The sequence below is a fragment of the Cheilinus undulatus genome, linkage group 8 (genome assembly GCF_018320785.1).
Source record: "Cheilinus undulatus linkage group 8, ASM1832078v1, whole genome shotgun sequence".
NCBI classification, from domain to species: domain Eukaryota; kingdom Metazoa; phylum Chordata; class Actinopteri; order Labriformes; family Labridae; genus Cheilinus; species Cheilinus undulatus.
This window is the reverse complement of record NC_054872.1, coordinates 34946557-34973004: the sequence shown is the minus strand read 5'-3', so window position 1 is coordinate 34973004 and position 26448 is coordinate 34946557. Positions and strand designations below refer to the sequence as shown.

Sequence of the window (26448 nt, the reverse complement as noted above, 5' to 3'; positions counted from 1 at the left end):
TTTTTCACCATGAAAATAGATATACATGACATTGTTTCGTACCCCTATTAAATTTTGATAAAAAGCCATTAAATTTCGTATGAAACAGAGTTTAGTGGGCCAACGTACCAGCTAGGCTAGCGACTCTGTAAATAGGCCCAGTGGTGCTTTCATAGTCGGACTGCTAACAAGCTAGCCGTTTGCTAGCTTAAAGTAACGTCTATGCTATCTAGCTAATTAGCATACCGCTACTGGCGTAAATAACAACCGTAGTTCAAATATTTCACGGTTTCACAAATATAAACGGCCATTATTTCACCATGATGGAACAAAAATGTCGTGTGTTTACCAGGTGAAACTTGCAGGCAGGCGCAGTAAGGGTCTGCTTTTTAAAGAGGTTAATCAGCAGAATCAAAGAGACTCCAGAGGTAAGAGGGCCTTCACCCAGCGCTCCATACATAAGATTAAAGCCGCCATGATAGGGAGAGCACTCTGGGCCCAGCCAAATTTGGGGGCCCATGGAGGTAGGAAAATCATGGTTTCTTGTAAATTAAGATGTGATAACTATACTTAATAGTTTTTCCTGAGTTATAACCACTCTTGTCAAGGCAAAAAATGTTTTTCATTTGTGCTTCATATATAACCACCTTGAAATTGTAAAGCCCATTTCTTCAAAAACAATCAAAATGGGCTTAAATAGCAGAAATGGTCCAAAAAGAAAGTGGATGTAGTGGCAACAGATGTAGTGGAAATGTGTTAAAAGTTGCAAAAATATGTAAAAAGTGGCCAAAACCAGCAGAGTTCAGCTAAGGGTTTAAAAGTGGCAAAAACGGCTTCAAAGTGGCAGAATAAGGCAGGAAATTTTAAAAGTAGCAGAAATGGGTTAAAAGGGGAAAAAAACTGACATAACAAATGGTCAAATATGTTAAAATTGGCCCCGAAAAAGTGCCAAAATGGGTTTCAGTGGTTAAAAAGAAAAAAAAAAAAAAAAAAAGCAAAAGAAGTCGAAAGGGTATAAAAGAAGCAAAAAATGGCTGAAAACGGGAAGGAATGGGCAAAAAGTGGTTAATTGGGTGTTAAAAGTAGCATAAATGTGTTAAAATTGCATTATACATAAGGTAAAGGTGGCTAAAACCAGCAGAAAAACAGAGGTGAAAAGTGTTTTAAAGTTGCAGATATGAGCAGGAAAGGTGGTAACATGGGATTTTAAAAATAGCAAATATGTATCAAAGAGGCATAAATGAGCAGAGAATAATTGATGAAAAATGCAAAGTAAGTTTAAGCCAGAACACATGCTAGCACCAATGCCATTGATCCCACACACATACAGTGCATTGATACTACAACAAATCACAGCTGGGGAGGGCCCGTTCACTTCAGGGACCCAGCCATATTGTCTGCACAATAGAAATACACCAAATGAGAGAAATGTGATTTTGAAACATGAAGAAGTTTTAAAAATTCTTTTTTAAAAAATCTTACATTGGTTTTCTGTTAGTGTTTTATGCTGTTAGTTAATCATGCTTAATAAAAGAGGTTAAACTACACATACTGTATTTGGTGTTTATCAACCCATGGCTCTAGAGCCACATGTGGCTCCCATAAAGCAGAACCAGTTTTTCTGGCCCCAAGCTGGTTCTTTGGCTATGGAAAACCAAAGAACTGGTGCTAGGTCAGGCTCTAGCTCCAAACCAGCACTGGAACTAGCTTAGTGGAAAAACGGTATGTGACAAGTTGTGACTCTTTTAAGTCTAAAAAAAAGCTTCAGAAAATACATAAAATCAGAAGGGAAGTATTGTCAGCAAAAATGATATATTGCGATCAATCAGTCTGTCAATTCATTTAGAGATAAAACTGATTGATCTTGGATAAAATTCTCCGATGATAAAATTGGATTTAACATATGAAATTATTTGTTGATCCAATCTTTATGCCAAGATTTGAAACTTTGGGTTTGAAATAGGGTAACAGGAGGTCCAGGTAGCTGAAAGGTCTATCCCAGACTCCGCTGGGGCAAAAAAACGATCAACTCAGTTTTGTTTTCATGGAAATTTAAAAAGCTTGGAGCCATCTAGTCTTTAATGTCTTTAAGACAGTCTAGCAGACCTTCAGTAGAGCTGCCATCATTCCTTTTTATATGCAGGTAAATTTGTGTGTCATCTGCATAAAGATGGTTTGAAATACTATGTTTTTTTTGTTTTTTTTAAATGATTAACCCAAGAGGGAGAAGTAAAGGGAGAAATGAATGGGACCAAGAACAGAACCTTGGGGAACTCCACAAGAGTATCCAACTTTATTCTTTTTTTTTTCTTTTTTTTTTTTTTCAGGTGTGGTAGCATGCCTAAAATTTCTTCTTGTCACAACCACAAGACTGATGGGATAGTCAGTAGTTTGAGTATGTGATCAAGATATCAGAAAAAACTAACCTGATTGTGCAACAGGAAAAGGAAACAGACCACCTCAGCTATTCTTCAAGAACTGTTAGAAATCCATGCCATTTTGGAAAACTACAGCATGTAAAATACTAAATAAACTGATTTACGTGCACATCAAATACGGTCCTTTCTGAAAGTCGAGTGGAGATAACAGAATTCTTTGATAGCCCTTCATAAAGTTTGGCCTATGCACTAACAACACACCCTTTCTACTCCAAGCACTCCTTTGCTTTTGCACTGTTTCTTGTTAATGTTTAGTTGTAAGTCCACACACCTATCTCTCTCTCTCTCTTTCTCTCTCCCTCTTTCTCTCTCTGCCTGAGCAATAGAGCAGAGAAAACAAACCTGTTTAGCTGGCTGCAACCAGGAAACCAATCAAAGGCTGCACCAAGAAGAAACAGAAAGAAAGAGAGAGAGAGAGAGAGAGCGCAAGGGTGACATCAAGAAAGAGACACAGAGAAGAGGCAGTCAGTGACAGAAAACACATTTCCTCTGTGTTCAGCTCTGCTCTGTTGACCCTGAGATGTGGAATGGCTGTGCTGTTGAGATGAATACTGGTAAGCCAAGTACTGTGCTAAATAGGGGGCAAACAAGTCAGAAGTGTTGGGGTGGAGAGAGATAGGTGGTAAAGGAGTGGGGCTGTAAATGTTGAAACTGTTTCAAGAGTTGAGTCAGACTCAAACACTCCCTTACTCTGTTTAAAGTACTTTGGTTCAGTCTTTCTTAAAGTTTCATGTTGTATTGTTCCTGTTAAGTTAATATACAAACAGCTGTTGTTTAACAGACATTACATTTTTTCTTTAAGATCTGCAAAAAGACTGAGAAGTTACAAGCTGACGAGATTGGCTGTCTCAGGAGGAAATATTTAGCGTGGAGGTACAGCGTAAGCAGCTGTCTGTTGTTAAATAATGTGATGCTGATGGACTGGTATGGATCAAGCGTGGATGCTGAGTGAGAAGAATAAGATGTGTGCTTTTCAAATAAAGCTGAGAACTCACAAAAATCACTTTAAGGATCATAAATACTGCTGTAAACACTTAAAAACTTGAGCTCATAATAATAGCTCCTCCTTTTTCTGCTCACGCAGACATTACGTTTTCACATCTCTTGGAAGCAGAAGGACCATTATTATTTATTGTCACACCCCCTCACATGCAAACAGCTTGACATTTAAGGGTACATCTAATCTACGTCAGCTCCAAAAACACAACAGTGAAATTATGGCGACAGCAGGCTCCGGCTCCCAACCTCCTACCAGTGGAGACAGGCGGCTGGTGGACAAGGCCCTAAAAAGACTGGACAAACTCTACGAGCTCTGCACTAACCCACGGCTGAGCCTGAAGAACAGTCCACCATACCTGCCTGACCTGGTATCTGAGACTTCAAAGCTGCTAATGCTGGTTTGGGAGCCATACAGAGGACCCAGGGTGGCAGGCGGCCAGGTGCCCCGCGGAGACGAGGCCAAGTACCTGAGGGTCCACGTCAGAAACCTGCTTGATAAGGCGGACAGGGCCGTGCTTCTGTTTAAAGAGGGACGAGAGAAGATATTTGATGAAACATCCAGCTACAGGTAAGAGGGTCACTGGATTACACCTGCACTCACACGCAAGGAACACGGGTTAGCAGGATTTATGATTCTAACAAATTACTTCAAAGATGATTAAAACATTTTAAAGCCGTAACCCTTTCCTTCTAAACCACAAAACATATCCCTTAGTAAAACATTTTGTTTGTCTTGCTCCAGATGCACCATTCATTAATAATTACATTCTTTAGTGCTTTGTCTTTTAATAAAATAGTTATAGTTTATTTAAATATTCATGATAAACTGCAGTATGACTTTTCAATTTTAAGTAAAACTATCAGTGTTGACCATAAATCTCATTGGTCATCTGTCTATCCCAGAGCATCAAAATCTTCTTGACTGATCTCATTTAACATGATTACTTTTTTTTTCAGCTGTATATAATTTAATCTTGTAATAAATGATAAAATGTGATCTAGATTCCCAAAGAAAACAAGTTAAAATGATATTTATTTAAACTGATCTCTTAGATATTTTCCTACTTTTTGAGGAGATAAGTTTTGAGCTATCCAATATCAGATATTATATTTGCTGTGATGCTACACTTCAATTCAATCAGCTTTATCAGCACGGAGTCATTAGAGTAAACACCAAAGCAGTGTACAAATTTTTAATAATAAAAATAGCAGTCAAAACCTCAGTTTAACTTTAGAATATATATATATATATATATATATATATATAGTGCTTAACAAATTTATTAGACCACCTGTCATATTTGTCTCAAAGACCATCCAGCATCATGAAGTGCTTTAATGCGGACTCTTTCCTTTTCAGTGAGCGCTCCACGGTTTACCATTTTGAACAGGAATGAGGAATTTCAAACTGAATTCACCCAAATTTGAGCTGGCTCACTGGGCTTCTCTGAGAAGTCAGAAATTAATCAAGCGTAACATTCAACCACTAAAACTAATTTTTCTCTTCAGGAATGCGAGTGAATAACTATAATTTGACATATTAATCAAGAAATAATGTGCTTTACATTTTTTTCAGTCTTTTGTAAATCAGTAAATTTGAAAATTCATGGATAACAATAATAATGATATTTTAGCATTAAAAATATCATTTGGGTTAAAGAGCTTCTACATATTGGTGTATTAACCATTGCAGAAACATCAAAAATGATTTTGGTAATTACCAATGCTGTTAATTTAGGGCAGCTGTGGCAGAAACCTTACTTTGGTTAGGGTTAGGGTGGTCTAATAAATTTGTTAAGCACTGTATATATAAATCAATAGAGCATTCTCTCACAAGTAGCCTGAGATATAATCATCTCCACATATACAAATACCTTCTGACACCAGCGACAGGTTGCACAGTATGTCAGTATATCCCTGATGTGAGTGAGCATTTATGAAAAGTAAATAAAGCTGAAAAAGTTTTTTAAAAAATAAGTAAGTTCAAGCTCTTATAGGCATCTTTCTAGTCCAAAATTCCACGTGCATTGATGGTATGGTTGCAAGCAGGGGTGGAAAAAGTACAAGACTAAAGTAAAAGTAGAGTTACTCTGGTTAAAATTTTCTTAAGTAGAAGAAAAGTACTGCTCTATAAATCTATTCAAGTAAAATATAAAAGTATTTCATTTGACATTTACTGTATGCACTGAGTACTGAGTAGCTACTGAGGAGAAGTACAGTATAATATGATCTTTCCTTATTGGCAAGATCAACAAGAGAACAGATCTCCAACCAGGTTTTTCAGGGAAAGTCACACGCTGTCATTCATTGTGTCTTTACGGACTGTTTATAATTTTATTTAGTATAACTTAAGGACAGAGTCCAAGACAGTGTTACCTGCAAGGTCATTAAAGTATATCTTATCTTATCACATTGATTTATTATTAATCAGTTCTGTTTCTACAAGATATCAGACTTTTCTAGGGGGTAGGTGGAATGTTTTTCCTTAAATGGCACAAGTTAAAAAAACAATTAAAGCAGATAATGTCTCAGTTACACAAGTAGAATCTAAAAATCATAAACTACCAGCATTTATTATGACATACATGTAAGAATAGGCTTTTATTTTGATCTTACTTTCTCTCCACTGCAAGCATTGATCTTCTTCCAGATGAAACTCTACTCAGTGACCTGACCTTCTTTAAGACAAACTGTTTGTTTGTCTGGGGTCAGAAAGAGGACTCGCATCCCTAAAATCTTTATCCAGTACCATGGGAACGGGGCTTAACTCAGCTCAGGCTCTTCCAAAAATACAGGAATCCAAAAATAGTCTTTTGTATTTGCATGAGTCATAGCTTATGTGACGGTTAGGATAGCGGCTTTTCCTCTTCCTTTAAATCAAATTAATCTATTGAATATGCATTTTTGTATTCCTTTTGTAGATGTTGTACAGTAGTTTTAGCTTCTCTGATTCCCATAAGCCACACGTAGACTCAGAGGGGAAAAGCGCTTTTTCTATGAGATATTTGTTTGACTAAAGTGGATATTTTGGAAAGGCTAAAAAGAGTGACTGTTTTATTTGGAGTTTGGGCTGCGTCCACTGCCTCTGTGAAGACTACTAATGACGAAGCTGGAAAGGGGGCCAAACCTGCATCTTTGTGATGCTAATGTTGGGGGATTTGGCAAAAGCAATTACAACCTCAGTATGTGAGCAGCTTGGAAGAGAGACAGTCAGGCCTTGGAACATTTTCTCCGTGTATTTTCATTTGCATCCACAGGAAATGCACAAATATACTCTGCTTTTGTTTGACTGTTTCTATACTACATTCAGGTTGAATTTAGTTATGGGAAAAGCACCATATATATCAAGCTATTAAATCTATAAATCTGTGTAGTTATTGATCTATCCGTGTAATACACCATCAATCAAGCTACCATGTTAATCTATATCAATCTGACAAGCTATCTAACTGATTTGGTATCTATCCTCCTTCTTGTTTGTCAAAATTATTGACATAGTTAGCAAAATATCAAGCACGCCAGCTGATTATGTATTTATAAATGGATCAGATTTGATCAAGAGCTTTACAAATATTTGTTCTAAGCCATATGGACTAGCCGTGAAATTCAGTGTCTCCTGGATACAGTGTGGCTGTTGCTTATAGATGTCTATCTACTATGCAAAGAGATTGCGAAGCATACAGTAGCTGTGTGCACATTGCAACATTGACATCAGGTTAATCAAATATCGGAATCTGTAAAATCAGATAAGCAATTTAGAAACACTTATCGCATGATCTTTAACAGACTTTTGCACACACAAGATGACAGATGGCCCTGCCACCACAGCCAGGTTTGCATGAGCAGTCATGTGGCAAAATATTGAAGTGTTAAATGTGATATGGATAAGATACTGAGTCTGATATTCTCTTTTGTCTTTTAGTATTTGTTTATTATCACCAAAACCATGCCTGAAAGCTGTATTATTTTAATAATACTGTCTATCAGAAGGTCTAAAAATGGTCTCCATTTTTTAAAGTAAGTGAAATTTCTGCCTGGTTGAAAACAGAACTGAGAGAATGAAGCAGCGGCTGGAGGATGATTTTCTGTGACAGGCTGATGACTTTGACCTTCACTGACGGGAATTCCAGAAACACATGCAAATAAGCCAATTCTTTTGAAGGCAGCAACAATATTGGGCTGAAACAAGTTAGGAAACACATATTTGTCAATACATTATCTTACACCATAATTAGAGGAAAAGAATGAGGAAACTCATATTTTTGCAAAGTAATGTCAACACCTCTCGTTAGAAAAAGTGTAAGACTAGAATCTTGGCTTTGGGTTGAATTTTGATGCAAGCAAATATTTGATCACAGTTCATTTGTGAGTGCGGTCATTGTTGTTTGTTTTTATCAAAATACACTTATAGCAAACAATACTCTAATGATGAATTTCTACAGATGTTAGGATGCAGGAAATCTCTACAAGGGAGAAAAATTACATACTGTCTACAAGTCCAGATAAGAAAATCGTATCCAAAATCCATAGTCCTGATAGATTTCATATATCAAGAAGCCAAAAAAGGCATTAACTGCATGCAATAAGTAAAAACAGCAACATTTTGTTCTCATTTACTAAAAACTTGAATAAATTATGATTGCTGTTGATATTTAGATATTTTTTGTCTGCGTTTCAGGCTAAGATATCTCCCCTTTTTAAAGTATGAAGCATTCACATTAAGCCCCTTTGTCTTCACTAGAGAATAATTGTGATGAGGACGAGTTGCTGCCTTTATTAGTGACTGAGCATTATTCAGCTGTTAGCATTCACATTTTACATTAAATAATTTGAGCAAGCCAGGCTGAAAGGTGATGTCAAACACCATTTTATGTTTCACCTTTGTGCAGTACTACAGTAATACTGTTTCTGCTACAGTTAACACCTCTCAGAGGTTTATGTTCCCCTCATTGAGGTGGAAATTCTCTGACCACCGCCCACACAAACACACATCTCTGTGATGAATGATGGAGGCCTCACCAGATCTGAAGATTTCCAGGCCCACCCCTCCCTGTACGCAGATCCACACTGCACGTAGGGCCTCATCACCTCAAGTGGCAAGCTTTTCTTCTTCTTAAGGCCTCAGGATATCTTATTTTTAGAGATCGGTGCGCCATCTTTCTCTCTCTCCTGCTCACTGACATGCTCACTTTCAGACCAGAAACTGTCATCACGTCGTTCCTGTAAATTCACTTGTTGTTCTGCATCCTCTCTGGCCCTGGACATCAGCATCAGTAGATATCTCACTAGTGATTGGACAATGTCTAAGTGCCTTTCTAAGTGCTACCAGGCCCTCTTTATAGGCTAACACAGAAGTAAGCATCATGCAGGTTCAAGCCACAAAAAGCCTTTAGTTTTTTCCATGGGTTTTTGAAATATTGTTAAAAATATGCTCTGTGGCAAAGAAAAGTTTAGAAAATTTACATTTTTTTTCAAGATAGTCCTAAAAATTTAACCCTACTTTCATCATTTCTGAACAATGAGTGTAGCCAGTTGTTTAAAAAGTAATGTTAGGCTATTAAGAAAATACACCAGTCATCTGACTTCAAAGACACTACCACTAAGTTCAACTTATATAACACGTTCTTATCTCTTCTATCAAAGAGTTTCCTCTTAGTGTGACCAACAAATTGTAAAGTATAAGTCATAGTAAAAGGACAGAATGAGTGGTAGCTGAGTCACATGTTATAACATTTATTTCCTCCATAAACGCTGCTGTCCTAGATAGCCACTTGTTAGCAATGGCCCTTTGTATGACCTTTATAAACAGTGTATTTTATGATAAGGCAATGAAAACCTCAGACCTTATTTTGGGCATCTAGCCAAACACTCAAAGTCAAAAGTCCCATAGATTTCTAAATGATGAAAACACAAGAGCAACAATGCCAACACATTTCCAGGTTTTTGGAGTCATTACTGCAGCACTCTATTACAAGAGCTGTTTTACTGTAGTTTGCATATTTTGTTAAAATTATTTTAAGTAAGTCATGCAACGGTGGAAGGTACTTTGTTGGTAGTTCACTTTAGCAATATACCTTCACTCATCATCAAGGCAATGATGATAAAAACAGGAGGCAGGGCAATACACAACAAAAGGGCAACATTTGTGGGTTTTAATACTGCTAACACAGCTTACAACTTTTTAAAACTGATAAATGTATTAGAAGTGTGATGTCTCTTATTGCTGAGTATCTCCATATGAATAGACTGCCATAATAAATCCTTAAAGATACTTCAAAAGCAAAATAAGACATGAAATGCCATGGAGATGAAGTTGTGTGTGGACTGTGAATGACCTATAAAGTCAAGAGTTTGCAAAGGTGTAGGTCAAGGTCAAATGTATGATGGCATCATTATAAGTGACCCCAGAAGAATTTAGAGAAAGAGAGTAAATCATTTTAAAGACTCGCCTAAAGTGACACACTGGCCACTGGAACATTTTGTGGTTTTATCAAACAAGCATGCAGACAGAGAGCATCCTGTTTGCTAGCTGGACTACCTATTGTGTTTGTGTGTTTGCATGTGTGTCAATGGAAAGTGTCAGCTAGATTTTATCAATGCTTGTTTAAACTCATCTATAGCTGCATGGTCCCTGGTGTACCAAAGTTAGAGTAACTGTTCCCCCAACAATGTGGTTGTGTCATTTTATCTTCAATTTTTATCTTTGCTGCACATTTCACAATCTGTTAACAGTCATCATCACTACAGCTATTCCAGAGTATATAGTGAATTCAGTTAATTTAAGGACCCCCTTCACCTTTTTTAATGTTGTTATGTTACAGTCTGATGCCTCAATCATTGAGATATTTTTTTATCCCATTAATCTACACTCAGTGCCCCATAATGACAAAGGGAGAACATTTTGGGATATCTATTTTTTTTTTTAAACTGAAATATCATACTAACGTATTTACAGCTTTTACTCAGAGATTAGTTGAAGCACCTTTTGCAGCAATTGCAGCCTTCAGTCTTCATGAATATGCCATAAGTTTTGCACACCTGGAATGAGGGATTTTTTGCTATTCTTTGTAAATCCAGCCAAGTTATGGGGACCATCAGTGGACAGTCATTTTCAAGTCTCTCCAGGGTTCAAATCAGGGCTCTTGCTGGGCCACTCTAGGACATTTAGAGTTCTCCCTAAGCCACTACTATGCTATCTTGGCTGTGTGCAAAGGGTCACTGTCATGTTGGAGGGTGAACCTTCAGCCCAGTCTGAGGCTCAGAGCACTCCAGGACAGGTTTTCATCAAGGATATCTCTGTACTTTGCTCCATTCAGCTTTCCTTCAATCCTGACCAGAAAAACACTCCCACAGCATGATGCTACCACCACCATTCTGCTGGTGGTATGGGGCTGGTGATGAGTGGAGCCTGGTTTCCACCAGATGGAACGTTTAGAATTGAGACCAAACGGTTCAATCTTGGTTTCATCAGACCAGAGAATCTTGTTTTTCACTGTCTGAGACTCCTTCAGGTGTTCTTATTTCAATCCGAGCGGCTTTCAAGTGTTTTGCACTGAGGAGTCTTCTGCCTAGCCACTCTGCCAGTAGCCCAGATCCATGGAGGGCCTTCTGGAACTTCGTCCCATCTCCACTCAGGATCCTTGGAGATCAGTCAGAGAGACCCTTGGGATTCTTGGTCACCTCTCTGACTAAGACACTTCTCCCCCAGACTTCTCAGTTTGGCCAGTCCTTGGAAGAGTCCTGGTAGGGCCAAACTTCTTCCATTTGAGAATTATGGAGGCCACTGTGCTCTTGGGAATCTTCAGTGCAGCCAAAATGTTTTGTAGAGCTGTGCCTGTAAAAATCCTGTCTCTTAGCTCTGCAGGCAGTTCCTCTGATATGCATTGTTAGCTTTGCAGCCTTCTTTAGGGAGGTGTGTGCATTTCCAAATCATCCATCCATTTTCTACACCGCTTATCCCATTTGGGGCCACGGGGGGCAGGAGCCTGTCATTGGGCAAGAGGCAGGGTACACCCTGGACTGGTTGAGCGTCAATTGCAGGGTCGACACATGCACAAACATTTTTTCCACCAGGAACCTACCAGTGCTTACCCCTGGATCACCATTTACAAATCATGTCAATCAATTATATTTACCACAGGTGGACTCCACTCAAGGTGTAGAAACATCTCAACAATGATCATGAGAAATGGAGGGAACCTGAGTTTAATTTCAAGTGTTTTTGCAAAGAGTATGAATACTTTTTCGGTTGATAGTTCAGTTTTTTCATTTAATACATTTACAAAAAGAGTTCTATTTTCAATTTGTCATGATGGTCTACACAGTCACACAGCCCTCAGCTAAGAGTGAGAGAAATTTGGGGTGAGGTGTTTTGCCCAAGGACAAATGGACGTGTGACTCTGGGAGGACTGAATCTCTGTCCTTTAAGTTTAGAGACAACTGCCACAGCAGATGGGAAAATTTGTCTCAAAATTTTGTTTTGTTTATGTGCATGCATGTATTCAGGAGCAGTTGTCAGACATCACCCCTTATTTGATGATTATTTGTATAGGGAAAAGTATAAAGCAAAGGGACTGATGCAGCACACTACTGCAGTGGTTTGGCTAAGCTAATCAGAAATCCCCACCTTAGACTGGCCTTTAAAATTCATAAAAAGTAGCAATAAATACAAAAAGACAGTTCAAAACAAAATAAGTAGGAACAATAATACAGCATTTACAAAACATTCCAACATTTATAAAACAGTCAGTTAGAGATCTTATATGACTGCATGACTGAGCCCTCTTTAGAAACTGATATACTTGTGGGGCACAGATGCCCTAGTGGTTAGGTCTCGCCCAGTGTACGCAGGCCGCCTAGGTTCAAGACTGGCCTGTGGCTCTTTCACTGCATGTCATTCCCCACTCTCTTATTCCTATTACCTGCTCTATCTGATCTCTCTAATAAAGGCAAAATCCTCCAAAAATAGAGAACTAAAAAACTGATTTACTTGTGTGTCTTAGTTGTAGTTCACACACTCCATGATTAGAATAGAATTCACTCATCAGAGCAATGCCTTATTATAACTATGTTTCTATTTCTGCAGCCATAACTGAAAGTCTGCTGTGTCTTTTCCACTTTCAGGAGGAACCTGACCAAACTGTCTCTTCTGTTCAGCCACATCCTCTGGGAGCTGAAGGCCATGTTTCCAGGGGGTGGTTTTCAGGGTGACGCCTACAGAGTTACCAAGACAGAAGCCGAGGAGTTTTGGAGGCAGTCATTTGGAAATAAGTAAGTGCAAAATGATTTGCACAAAACTAAAATTCTGTGACTTTGCAGTTGTTTTTGTTGTGTGTCCTCATTCAGTACTTCTTATTCATAATTGCATTCTCTCAGGTGTATAATACAGTGGAGTAGTTTTAAAGAGAAGCTGAAGGCTGTACATCCATTTGAGGAGGGTATGGAGTCCATGGCCCTGAAGTCAACTATAGATCTCACCTGTAACGATCACATCTCTGTGTTTGAATTTGACATCTTCACAAGGCTGTTTCAGGTAAGAATGATGCTTATAAAATTTCTTTCCATCTTAAGAAATAATAAATAAGAAAAATAGATTAATAAAAGTTAGTGAACATGCCTTTTGTTTTTTTTTAATGGTTTATTTAGAAAATAGTCATTTATTTTATAATTACCTTAAATAGTAAATATCAATGACCTTTTGTGGACAGATTACCACCATGATGTCACGCACTACATGGATGGCAGAATTACCCATGTTGACATTAGTATGCATTTTAGTCAACAATTACATTAGAAGTGCATGTGGGGGCCTTTAAAGCAACAGAAGTGGGCTGCTCTGCATAGAGGTCAGTGACTCAGTCTAATGAGTTGAGTCACCTTGAGGGCACTAACAAGAAGAGAAACTTGTGAAGACAGGGCTGAAAGCTTCTTGCCGTACACAGGAAGTGAGCTTAAAACACACAAAGGCCTTGATGTGTACGTAGCCGTCCTTGTGAATATCTGTTTATTTTTTATGAAAATGTCCAAAGGTGGAAGAAGTGCATGACTATGATACTGTAGTAAAAGTACAGTTGCTCTGGTTAGAACTTACTTTAAAAGAAGTAAAAGTACTGGTCTATAAATCTGCTCAGGTAAAAGTAAAACGTAGATCATTTACTCCAAGTACTGTGTACTGAGTAGCTACATACTTAGGCCACCCAAGGGGTTTCTACAGTGAAATATAATATTTCCCTAATGTGCAACAACAAGAGAATATGAATCTTTAACCAGATTTTTATTATAATGGTGACTTTAACTTAAGTAAAATGTAGCAGCTGTTTTGGGATGAAATGTGGATTCAGTCTCTTGTTAGGTGCTACTGACTGTCATGTGTAATCAAAACCAAACTACAGTTTCATGTTATTGTCAGAAAGTTTTGACCTCCCTTTTTTGGTTTTAATGTTTATTTTTTATACTTGATGCTTTTTATAATGAAATTAGTTAAATTACTTCCCTAAAAATGTAATTAAGTAAAAGTGAAATTACTGATTCTTAAAACTACTCAAAAAAGTACAATTACACAAAAATGCATGAGGTACCTAGCAGTAGAAGTGGCATTATCCTCCAGTGATTTCAGTGAGCATTGCTCCTTTAAAAAGGACTCTGGTTGTACCAACCAGGAAGCTAGGCTATATAGTGTAACAGATGGTTACAGTTTCTTCACGGAATTTAATGAGTTTTGGGTGAAAATGGGCCACAAAACAATGTTTGTTAAAAAAGCCCAACTTCCTTCTGGGTACAACCAGCGAGTCCTTTTTAAAGGAGCAATGCTCACTGAAATCACTGGAGACTATTGCAAGACCAGTCTTGAGACCACATCTTAAAAGTCTTGGTCTTGTGTGCGAATCAAGAGCATTTTTACTTGGTCTTGTCTCGGTCTCAGACTGGCTGGATTTGTGATTTTCCATCAAGACCAGTCAAGACCACCACTGATGTGCTGTTCTTCAACGCCATTAATGTGATAGTAAGGAGAAGCTCTTACTAAGACAACAAATAGCTTCAATTCATGTGTAAATTTGACTGTCGACTGATGATTTTGTTCAGGCTGGGCATATGATGTCATTGTGTCAGACACCTGAAAAAGCACAGATCTTAACAAACATGTCCATCTTATTTCTTGTCAGAAACAGCTAGTTAAGCCATCTCTAAAATTAACAAAAAAAAACCTCCTGAAAGCTTTGAAACATCATAGAAAAATGTTTTTCATCTGTAGAGTAAAAGCAATAAGTTGTTCCTCTACAGATTGACACAAATAAGAAAAGGAAAACAGGATCTGTCTGAAAAAAATAAAGGGATCATTTTCGCTTCTGTGAAAAATTTTGGTTTGTCAGAAGATCAAGAGTAGATTGTACTTTCTGTGATGGAAAGCTTGCAATATGAATATTTTGAAATAAATCCTGCAAAAATGGTGAAATGCCTGTATTTATATCTTTTCCTTGATTTCCACCTATTTCTTTACTTACTATTTTTGTACCTCAATCTTTATGGAAGATGGCTTAAGTCTGAGAAGTATTTTGTATATAATTCAGTGTAGATGAGTGCTTCTGTTAAGTGGAATTTGTGCTTTTTAATGTTCTGTTACCTAAATATGCAAAAATCACTAAATATATTGATTTTTTTAGTGCAATAAGTTGTAGTTTTATAGCAGACTGCCAGACTGCCTATTGGTTTGGCAAAGTGACTTCCTGTAATGTCCTTCACAGTGATATCAAGCCTATAGGAAGTCACTGTGCTCTGCCAAGACACAGTTAAGCATATTGTCACCTATAAACCACAACCTGTTGTTCTCACAGTGCAGTTGATGAAAGAGTGGTCGAAAATGGCGTGTGGGTGGGTGAGCGAATGTGGTGCATAAGGGACAGCCTTTTATAACCTTTAGGTCAGCCAGGCTACCCTTTCTTCCTTGCTTACAGTCAGTTTTCTAAACTTCTTCTGTAATTTCAGCCCTGGAGGTCTCTCATTAGAAACTGGAACCAGCTAGCTGTGACTCATCCAGGCTACATGGCCTTCCTCACTTATGACCAGGTTGTATCTCGTCTGGAACACTACCTGCATAGACCAGGGAGGTGAGAACAAAGGCTCTTACAATCTGATTGATGAATTTCTCAAAAAGAGATGCACACATCTCAAAACTTAAAATAGCACTATAGAGGTTATTGAAGAGGCTACTTGAGAAACACTGAGTCTAGCAATTGATCTAAGTCGTAGGAAATTAAGCTCTTGACACCACATAGAACCACAGCACTCAAGCAACTTTAAGTACCTTCTCAATGAAAAGTTTCATCACAGTTGGCATTTATAACTTTTTAATCAGTTCTGAAGTGCCTTTTCTTTCCTCTCTGAGTTGTTCGAATATTTCTCATAACACTTTAAACTTTGTATATAAAGAGTGCAATAACTACCAAAAGTCAATACCAGAGAAATGGAAGAAATTCATCTTCATAGTTTCTTATGCCTAAGGGTTCCACTGAAGTCATAACCTCTCTCTGTTGAAAACTGAAAAAAAATGAAGAATCATGCAAAATAAGCCAAAGTAACTGCATTTGAAAGAGTCCAATTTATATCCATTTTCATGTGATTTATCTGTGAATGAACGAATATATTCAAGTTGGGATAGTATGTCCTAATTTAAAAGGATCTCTCTCTCCTGCCAGCTATATCTTCCGTTTGAGCTGCACAAGAATGGGCCAGTGGGCTATTGGTCATGTGACCAATGAAGGCAGCATCATCCAGACCATCCCCCAGAATACACCTCTCTACCAGGCACTCATTCTGGGCTTCAAGGAAGGCTGGTGAGTACAAACACACAGTCAGTGCTTTTACATGCAGTAAGGGAAAGTCAGATTATTGTGTTAGTCTGACCTGAACCAGATTTTTTTTTAAACTTATGCAAACCATTTAGTCCGTCCTTCCGTCTCCACGAGATTACAGGAGAACTATGAATTTGCACAGGAATCATATGCCAACAGTTGCATATGTTACCTTTCTGAAGGTGATTTGTTGTTCACTTTGAAATATTCCAGGATTTTTTTGGTTTTGTTTTGTAGATAGAATGTATGTTTTAATATGAAATTCTGTAGTTTTCAATATAAAAAGTTAACTTTTTTGTCCATGACATTATGTTACCTCTGTGACCCACTGGCTGAATGATGACCTTTGGCTAGAGCCATAGGATGAGGCATAAAGTGATGAGATACAGCCAGAAGTTTGTGAATTGTGTTGAATTTAAGTTTTTTTTAAATTAACAGTTTAGAACAATCTGCTCTTCTTGGATTGACATGTTTTGGCAGCAGCCTCCACTAAAAATCCATGTCGCATATCCCGAGCAGAGTGGAGTGGTGCTTCTGGCAAGCGCTTGAGATTGACAGGAGTGTGTGCATTTCAACTCTGAAAATTGACTTGAGAAGGAATGATTACTCCAGAATGCACTTTGCATTCGATGTGCTGTGCAGAGGGAGTATGTGGACTTTGTGGGTTACATATTTATGCCTCAATTGGACCCAGTGAAAGCTTCACAGTTTCCACAAACCTTCAACCCAAAAGTCGTACATCATAGATGCTTAGCATAGAAGTTGCATTATTGTCTTTCTTCAGATGTAACCACAAGGTAGGGGAGTGTGTATCAAATTTTGACCAGAAGTGTTGCGAAATGAACAGCGCTGTAAAGTTGTTCATTTTTTCACGGTTTGACATACAACCAGTCTGCTGTTTGCCAATTTGTTAGCATGGTCTACCACAAAGAGACCCGGTGGTAACAAGCTCAAAGAGGGCATGTTGTCACCGTAAGTAGTAGGTCAGACATACTTCATCAATTAATGATTCTTCCCAGGTTCTTATGTACTGGGACAAGGCCAGTATTCTAGTTATATATCCTGATTCATTTATGACCATAGCTTGACTTAACTGTGCATGCTAACGCACTGACAAATCACTGGTTTACTTTCTATGTGTGTGTGCATATTGACTCTAAGAGCCCTGCGTGTGTCTGTGCCTGCAGCTACTTGTACCCAGATGGCCGTGATCGGAACCCTGACCTGACAGGCTTAAATGAGCCAGCCGAGAAGAGCAAAGTCAAAGTAACAGAGGTAAGAGAATGCCCTTTGTACCGCATAATCATTTTATAAAACTGGACGCATCCTCACTGCAGGGGCCACACAGAAACATGAATCCTATTCTGAGAACTCCTCTCTCTGTTTTACCATCCAACAGGAGGAGTACGAGCTTTACTGTGAGATTGGCAGCACCTTCCAGTTGTGTAAGATCTGTGCAGAGAGGGATAAGGACACACGTATCCAGCCTTGTGGACATCTCCTGTGCAAACCCTGTCTCATTGGCTGGCAGGTATGAAGCCTTGCCCACATACTCGGTGTAGTAAGGCTATAGTAAGGCTAGATGTTAATAAAGACCTCACAGTACATTACAATATGTACAGCATGCCAATACATCAAGCCGCATTATGGAAAATCTAGCAAACCCTCTGCAGTGTGGCCTGCACATCAAGGCTAAATGAAAACCTAATGCTGAGATGACAGCACTGTCTCTCTCGTGGGGGTCTATTACAAACACTAGCATAACTTGCATCCTAATGAGACTCCAAAATGAATTAATAACACTTGTACTTGCCTGCCTGTATATATTGGAATGGTTTACCTGTGTCGGGGCAGCAGGCACATAACAACACAGGCAGCACAAGCTGCTTAAAACAAAATATAGCTCCATCTTGCAGCTTGTGTGAAGCTGTAGATATGTCTTTGGACAGTAACACTGTAAAACTACTGTGAATCAGCATTAAATATAAACTTAAAACAAAAAGTAAGGAAATTTGTGTTTGGTAGATTATTTCTTTATTGTAACAATGCTTCTTGTTAATAAATCTTATACTGCTGGAAAGTCTATTTATTACCCTTTTAAATGGTGCCATATTTGTAAGGATCATGCATTTGTGGGATGAGCAGCAGAGCTGAGTATGTGGGTTGCACCCATAAAAAATGTGCCAAATCTTCTCTGCCAATGCCAAACAGCTTATTTTGCTGTTGCTATTGCCTCTAGTTTTGAGCTTCTGGTACCCCCAGGTGCTGCCAATCAGATGTCTGATTGGCAGCACCTGTGAGCATAGGCCCTGCTACAGTGGTCGGTAGATGTCTGCTTCAAGAATTGGCATGCCACGTTTGACTGATCTGGATAGGGCCTGTCGGATGGGCAACTTCAAGCTGGTGTTCCACAAAACCAAGTTGCAGTGTTGTTTGGAGTGAACCCTAGTACCATCTCCAAGCTGAAGGCCAAGTTCCATTTAATGGGGAATGGCAGAGACAGGCTGTGAAGTGGGCGTCCCAAGAAGGCAACACCCAAAGAATACTGTTTTCTCACCCTGTCAGCAAGAACTCCATCCTCCAAGATGACAACACTCACTTCCACAGAGCAGGATTTATCAGAGACTACCTCCAGAATTTGGGAGTGGAGAGGATGGAATGGCCTGCCAGCAGTCCTGACCTTAACCCCATTAAATACTTGTGGGATCAGCTTGGGCATGCTGTTCGTGCCATAGTGACCAACACAACCACGTTGGCTGACTTGCGACAAATGCTGGTTGAAGAATGGGATGCCATCCCACAGCAGTGTGTGACCAGGCTGGTGACCAGCATGAGGAGGAGGAGTCAGGCTGTTGTGGCTGTGTATGGTGCTTCCACACACCACTGAGGCTCCTGTTTGGTAAATGAATAAATTGTTAAACTGCCAAAATTTTTTGTTTCGTCAAACTTCAATCATCCAATCCACCAAACACCAAACAAGAGTCAATGGCAGAATCAGTTGTTTGGCTTTGGCAGAAAAGATTTGGCACATTTTTCATGGGCGTAACCCACATACTCAGCTCTGCTGCTCATCCCACAAATGCATGATCCTTACAAATGTGGCATCATTTTAAAAGGTAATAAACAGGCTTTCCAGTGGTATAGAATTTATTGCTAAGAAGTATTGTTACAACAAAGAAATAATCTACCAAACACAAATTTTCTTACTTTTTGTTTTAAGTTTATTTCAATAAGGATTACTTTGTCAAAAAAAGCAGTTATCTATACTGAGCTTTATTAGCAGATAATATCTAGACTTTTTGAAGTTATTTATCATAATAGAGGAGCTGGGGTGGAGGAGGGTTGCAAAAAAAGTGACTGGCGGAGGAAGCAGAAAAGAGTTGCGACACTAGAGCAGCTCAAAAAAGGAGTTGTGAGTGCAGTTAGCCAATAAGAGCATAGAAGTGAATGAGCTAGCCATCAGTTGATGAGGGCTCACATATCAGCTCAGTGAGAATGCTGAGCGTTAAGCACAATTTGTTTCAAAGCCTTTTTTCCTTTTATCTTAATGTCACTTAAACATCACTGCTGTCTCGGTCATGACAGTGTAGCCTCTTGTTACCACTTAGGTTTGGTTACATTAATTCCTATGGGAATCTCTGTGATGTGCAACATGCCTGCAAAGCTCCTCCATTTTATAATATTTTTGTCCGGAATGTGCTGTTTGACAATATTGAACTTTTGTGGTGGATTTCGGAGAAACCACATGGCTATATGCTAGCTTAATGAACAAACTGCTAACTAGGCAGAAGCCTAGGATGAGTCATGTATTTGTCATCTTGATATGAAATATTGTCAGATTAATCATTTTGATATGAAATATAGCATGATTATTTTTCAACATAGAGTGCTGTGTGATTTTTCCTGGCAGTTTAAAATGTTTTTACATTTGAGTGAAAAGGTTACTGGCATGTTTAGATAAAAAACAAGTTAGTAAACATACACTCATATATTTGAATGGCTAAACAATTTAGCTCAATTTAGCTTGTTCAGCTATATATTAGTGCTGCCAAAGTTTTTGATTGATTTTGACTAAATAATCACAGGGGTGAAAATGCTATTAAAAATGTTTTAAAAATGATTAACCACACTCCGATGCTATCACACAACTGGCTTAAGTGGCTTTGCAACTTCAATTAGAACAGTGGAAATTCTCTTAATCATTATAGTTTATGGATAAAATCCATATTCCATAGATTAACACCATCCTAGATTGACTAGTAAGTGGACAATCTGTCCCTGGTCTCAACTTCTTCTGTTTCAAAAGCTAGTCGAAAGTTTGATGCCATTCAGACCCATGGCCCCTCTAATCATGTTGTAACTAATATCTACCAGTAAAGCAATCTTTCACAAATTATATACAGTACATATGTGATTAATTGCAATTAATTGATTACAGAGCCTATAACTGATCAGATTTTTTTTTAATTGAATGACAACACTACAATTTATGCGTTTTTAATAAAATATTTCTCAAATATGCTACATTACTGATAATCCAACCTCTTCACCAACTACAGGCCATGTCACATGTATTTTTTGCTTTTTTGTGTCCTTTAACACAAAACTTTTTGTAACAAAAAGAAAAGTGGTTTCATTTTCAGTGGATAGTTTCTATGTAAATGTGGCCTAAGAGCCAGCATACTGGCCGAGCAGCAACATCTAAAAGTGCAGAGGTTGTTGTGATCACAGAAATTAAAGAGAATTTAAAAAATAGCATTTTTATATTTAATATAATCATGCCAGGGACAGGAAATCTAAATATGAAAAATATTATGATACTTTGGGTTATTGATTTTATCGTCCACAGCCCTAGCACACATCCTAATCTTCACATGCCCTGTGCTCGTTACTGACATGAACTGAGACTTGTTAACCGTAACCGTTTCCCTGTGTCAAGTGAAGTGAAACCATCTGAACTAGATGTATTTTTGTTGACCAATTTCAACCAAATCACCTTGATTTGGTTGTCAGTTGTGGACCTGACATGCTGTGACATTTGAATGTGGTTTGAGGTTGATGTAAAAATATTCTGTTTAACAAAGCGCGCAACTGATATTTACATGATACACCATTCAAGATTAAACAAACCACATTGAGTGAATCTACTGTGAGGCCCCCTTTGAAACAACAAAAAAATCTCTCCCTGCATAAAATATCTTTGATACTGAATTTTCTGTTTCACCAGATATTAAACATTTCCTAATATGAAAAGTAAACTTGCTTATATACATTTACTTTAAATATGATATGAACAGCTCAGTAATCTACTTAAGAAGTATCTGAAAACCTGCAATTTTTATTTTGTAGACAGCAAACATATTCAGTGCAAATCTAAGTTTGATCAAATTACATTTAAAATTGTGTAAATCAATCAGTTCACACAGGAAAAGACAAAAATAAACTGTTAACCCTCTTTAACCAACTCTCTGCATGCAAAAACTGTTTAATAACTAAGTTAAGGAAGAAGAAGTTGTTTGAACCTCCTTTAACTTGTCTTTTTTCAGTGTCATTGAGGAAATCCAATCAAAATTCTATCTAACCTATTTAGCAGGTAAAAACTCAAGTAAAGGTGTAAGGCAGCAAGGCCTGACATTTGGCCTTAGACTTCCTGTTTAAGCTCAGGCTCACATCTTCCTCTAACTGCACCAGTCACACTCACTTAAAAAGAAGAGCGTGTGAGAGTGAGTAAAAAGGAGAAACAGAAAGAAAGCGACGCAGACAGGAAAACAAATTCACTTTGTGGACTTTAGACCACAATGGAAAAGTTGTAAGTTACTCTAGATTGTGGTCAACCGAACTTCCTCATCAAGTTTACAAGGCAAGACAAAACGCTGAATAAATTATGAGGCGCTCAATCTTTGCAGCTGAATGTTAGATATCCGGATGTGTCGGCTTCAATAAAAGTTCGACAACATTGTTTTACATTATTGTTAGAGCTGTGTGGGCAGGTACTAGAAAAAGTATAATACATTCTATTGCATGTGCATTTGTCCTACAAACTCCAAATTGATAAGAGGACAAGTACAGCGTACTACACTACATGCTGTTAAAGCCTGTAAAGGTTTTCTCACAACATTCATATCATTCATCATTCATACAGTGTTTCCTTTACTCTGCCTAAGACCTGCCACTGACACTTATTCAGCAGAAGTCAGCTGGGCACACCTGTCCATACTGTCGCTGTGACATCAGAGGGACAGAGTCCATCCTTGTTGAGCCGTACCTTCCAGACCGAGGTCAGTGGGAGGAGGGTGAGGAAGATGTGGAGGAGGACGACCACGAGGACATTGAGCTGATGGTGAAGGAGATGGCTGCCTTGAGAAAGGTCAGTCTGAACATTTCTGTCCATGCTGATTTAGCTGTGGGACAGAGGTGTCCAAACTATGGCACGAGGGCCACATCCATTTTTGATTGGCCCACAGCAAATTTTAAACGTTAAATTAAATATGGCCCACATTTGAACATGACGCCTGTGCTTGAATGCAGTGTACTTTTTGGTTTCAGCACAAGGCAGTGCTTCCATGCTACTTCTGTAATCAAACATTTTGACACAAAGAATTTATTAATTTGAGTTTTTTCTGACTAAATGAAGACAACACTGTTGATGGAATACATATTGGCAACCAAAATAACAACAATATTTTGATTTATAGTGCCCTGATAGATTAGAAAAGGCTAATAGCAGTACCGATGGTGTTTCAGAGGCAGAGCCAGTAGTAGCCAAGGCCGGGTTAGGCCAGGGCCCCCTGAAATCTGATTGGCCACCATAAAATCCTTAGCTATTTGCCTTGTCGGCCATTAACTATCTATTTAAGCATGCCCAATCACTAAGCATATCTTAACCATCATAAGATTGGCTTTACTAACTTTACTATCTTCAAGGTGAGGCATATGAAAGTGGCCCCATCATCCTTATATATTTTGTATGCAGCCCTCAGTGGAAAAAGTTTGGACACCCATGCTGTTGGATTTGAGCCATGCACATGTTCCCACAAAGTTCTAAAAGATGAACTCTAGTGTTAATCCTAGTAAATCCTGACCTTTGTATCTCTTAACCAAGGTTGGTTTTAAAAGCTGATGATGTCTTATCCTCATCAGGAAATACTCTCTCTCTCTCTCTCTCTCAACAGTTCTCCAGTTTGGAATACCAGGTTCCCAGCTCCAGTGTCAGCCCTCCAGCTCTACCCCCAAAGAACAGCACAACCCCACGCTCCTCTTCTCCCCTCGGCCAATCACAGACAGCCGAAACCAAGACACAGAGGAAAAGCTCCCACTCTCATCCAGTAAGTTCCTGCTCATGCTTAAGCTATTTGCAGTTGTAGATATGGGTAGTGGTTGGTACAGGCATGATCTGTCACCTTTTCTTTCTCCAGCACGCTCAAAGTGGAAATGAAGCACGTGGAAGAAACAAAAAGCACACAAAAACGAACAGGTGAGACATTCGTAGAATGTCAAAAAACAGAGAAATGTGGGCAGTTTTGTCGTTGTGTAGCTTTAATCGAGTACATGCCGAAACACTCTTTGACTTGATATAAGATAAAAGCACATAAACCGAATGCTAATTTACTTATTCTTTTTGCTGATTTATTGTTGGTTTAATTTTTTATTGCACAGGGCTTCATCTGTATTCATTTTGTTTCACTATATTATAAACTTAGAAGAATATTGTGGATTCTGGTTACATTTTGACTGTGTTATACTCATTATTTGGTTGTTATTTTTCTAAAAAATATATTTTGACTATAACAGCTCTTATGAGTTTGAGTGATTCTCTCCATTAAAGTTTTTCTCAGTCCTCCCCTTGGGGAAGGAAATATTCCTGCCCCCACCCCCCATTTAAACAAAAAGGTAGCTAAAAGGGACAAGTTACCTTGATAAATATACAATCAAGACTGTGAACTTTGAGGCACAGGTTTGGCTCTGTTGATGAAGCAGGTGCCCGTGTGCAGAGGCTGCAGTCCTTGACACACTGGTCATATCATCGGGTCCTGCATTTTTTTCTCTGCTCTCTCTCTATGTTTCCTGTCTCTCTTCAGCTGTCTTATTGAAAAAAAGGTAAAAGTCCCCAAAACATATTTGCAAAATATACCTGAGTAAGCCTCAATCCCTCTGGGAGAACATTTTGTGGACAGATGAGACTAAGGAAGAGCTTTTTGGAAAAGCAGGTCATTCTACTATTTACAAAAAAACAGAATGAGGCCTACAAAGAAAAGAACACAGTACCTACAGTCAAACATGGTGGAGGTTCAAGGATGTTTTGGGGTTGTTTTGCTGCCTCTTTGGATGCCTTGACTGTGTCCAAGGAATCATGAAATCTGGAGACCATCAAGGGATTTTGGAGGGCCTAGCGTTAGAAAGCTGGGTCTGCGTCAGAGGTCATGGGTGTTCCACCAGGACAATGACCCGAAACATACCTCAAAAAACACCAAGAAATGGTTGGAGACAAAGCGCTAGAGGGTTCTAAAGTGGCCAACAATGAGTCCGGATCTAAATCTCATTGAACACCTATGGAGAGATCTCAAAATTGCTGTTGCAAAAAGGCACCCTTCAAATCTGAGAGACCTAGAGCAGTTTGCAAAAGAAGAGTGGTCCAAAATTCCAGTTGAGAGGTGTAAGAAGCTTGTTGATGGTTATAGAAAGAGATTGGTTTCAGTTATTTTTTCCCAAGAGTGTGCAACCAAATATTAAGTTGAGGGTGCCATAAAGGAAAGGATAAACATGTGTATACCAAAAACATTTGTAATTGCAACAATTTCTGGGAGAAATGGTGTATTTTCTGGAAAAGTTCCAGGAGTGCCAATACTTTCGTCCATGACTGTAACTGTGTCACAAATGTAACTGGTTAGAAATTAAAGATGCGATGGGATCTTAAAAAACATTTTTGTAACTAGAAAGATCAGTACACTGACATTCTTGCAAGTATGTTAATGTGCACGTAAAACACTATGTCCTTTTTCTGACCAGGTTTCAGGGGGAGGGGTCACCCAGCAGCGAGGACGAAAACTCTGCGGGTTTAAGACAGCCTAAGACATCACCTCTGTCCTACAGGTGATTTCCAGCTCTTTTTTTTAGACCTGCAGCAATGAGGAAGTGTTTCTCTCTGAGTCTTGACTTAGCTGCTTTGCCATTGCAGCTGATGTGACTGTTTTTATTTTGTATTGTTTAAAACAGTGCTGAAGTCCTCACAGAAGCTATGTTTTCTTCTTCCTCTCCAAATACTGTTGACAGTAAGTTGACCCCGCTTCATTATGTCATGTTGAATCAAATCCTTAAGCCCATGAGAGTTCATCATAACACAAGTGAAACTAATAGTGATGATTTGACAGCCTAATAGGCAAATATGCATATTTTACAGGAGCGTGAGAGATTATGTTATATAGTTACTTATCAAATGTCTCTTGAAAGAGGAAAGTGTTTTATCATTTTGTCATCCACGACATGCATTGTGAATTTGAGTATGACTTGTGTTTTTATGTGTAGGTGGAGTAGCATGGCTTGGACCCTCCAGCCCTGTCAAACAGAGACAAAGACAGAAGGAGAAAGAGGAACGGCGAGCTGGACTCAGGAAAGACAAATGTGGTTTGGGCGAGGTGACGAGGACTATGTCATCCTAACAGAAAAAAAAATACCACTGCACTCTACAGACTGTTGAAACAAGAAACGATCATCTGCAAACTAAGATGTCTTAAATCTACAAGCTAGTCCTCAGAGAATGTAAAAATAGTCTTTAATGTCATGTAAAAATATCCTTGTGTCTGCTGCACTGATGAGACTGAGATAAGTGGGTGGTACTGTCAGTAAAATTGCTTAGTGAGGCCTCCTACTGTTCAATAATCAGACTGCAATTATCACCACAGCAGGTTTTGATCTTTGAATAAAAGATCGCTCAGATACCTCTCTGTCATCAGAGCATGTTCTGATCCTCTTAAATAACAAACTAAACAGGAAAATTGAACCTTGACAAGAGCACCTTTTGAGTGTATCCTAAATTTGTTTTTATAAATAAGTTAAAAACGCAAAATCAGGCCTCTGTTTAACTCCATCAAACAGTCTCAGGTGCTAAAATCAAACTAATAAACCTCAAAGTGTCACATGCTTCCAAGTAACTTGTGTTTGTAGATATTTGAACCAACAAATGGAAA

The 26448-nt window shown here is 38.6% G+C and overlaps 1 protein-coding gene across 2 annotated transcripts; it reads left to right on the top strand.

Annotated features, from left to right (window-relative positions):
- The first annotated feature begins 2842 nt into the window (after positions 1-2842).
- On the top strand, positions 2843-26419 carry cblc (Cbl proto-oncogene C, E3 ubiquitin protein ligase). 2 transcript variants are annotated; one of them, XM_041793682.1, is made up of 14 exons: positions 2843-2971; positions 3220-3984; positions 12540-12686; positions 12792-12948; positions 15399-15520; positions 16109-16246; positions 17452-17539; positions 17664-17795; positions 22455-22631; positions 23437-23589; positions 23680-23738; positions 25271-25354; positions 25478-25533; positions 25787-26419. In XM_041793682.1, the coding sequence occupies exons 2-14, from the start codon at positions 3635-3637 to the stop codon at positions 25918-25920; spliced, it is 1797 nt and encodes a 598-aa protein (XP_041649616.1). In that variant the 5' UTR covers positions 2843-2971; positions 3220-3634; the 3' UTR covers positions 25921-26419. The 2 variants fall into 2 exon arrangements, with proteins under 2 accessions (XP_041649616.1, XP_041649615.1); XM_041793681.1 differs by having other exon boundaries at positions 22452-22631.
- The last annotated feature ends 29 nt before the right edge of the window (positions 26420-26448 follow it).

What these genes read in the sequence shown, in the direction of transcription:
- cblc (XM_041793681.1), top strand. Translation starts at nt 3,635, where the DNA reads ATGGCGACAGCAGGCTCCGGCTCCCAACCTCCTACCAGTGGAGACAGG. An exon ending in GATGAAACATCCAGCTACAG is followed by an intron (nt 3,985 to 12,539) that starts GTAAGAGGGTCA and finishes TTCCACTTTCAG; the next exon opens with GAGGAACCTGACCAAACTGT. An exon ending in CTGGGCTTCAAGGAAGGCTG is followed by an intron (nt 16,247 to 17,451) that starts GTGAGTACAAAC and finishes CTGTGCCTGCAG; the next exon opens with CTACTTGTACCCAGATGGCC.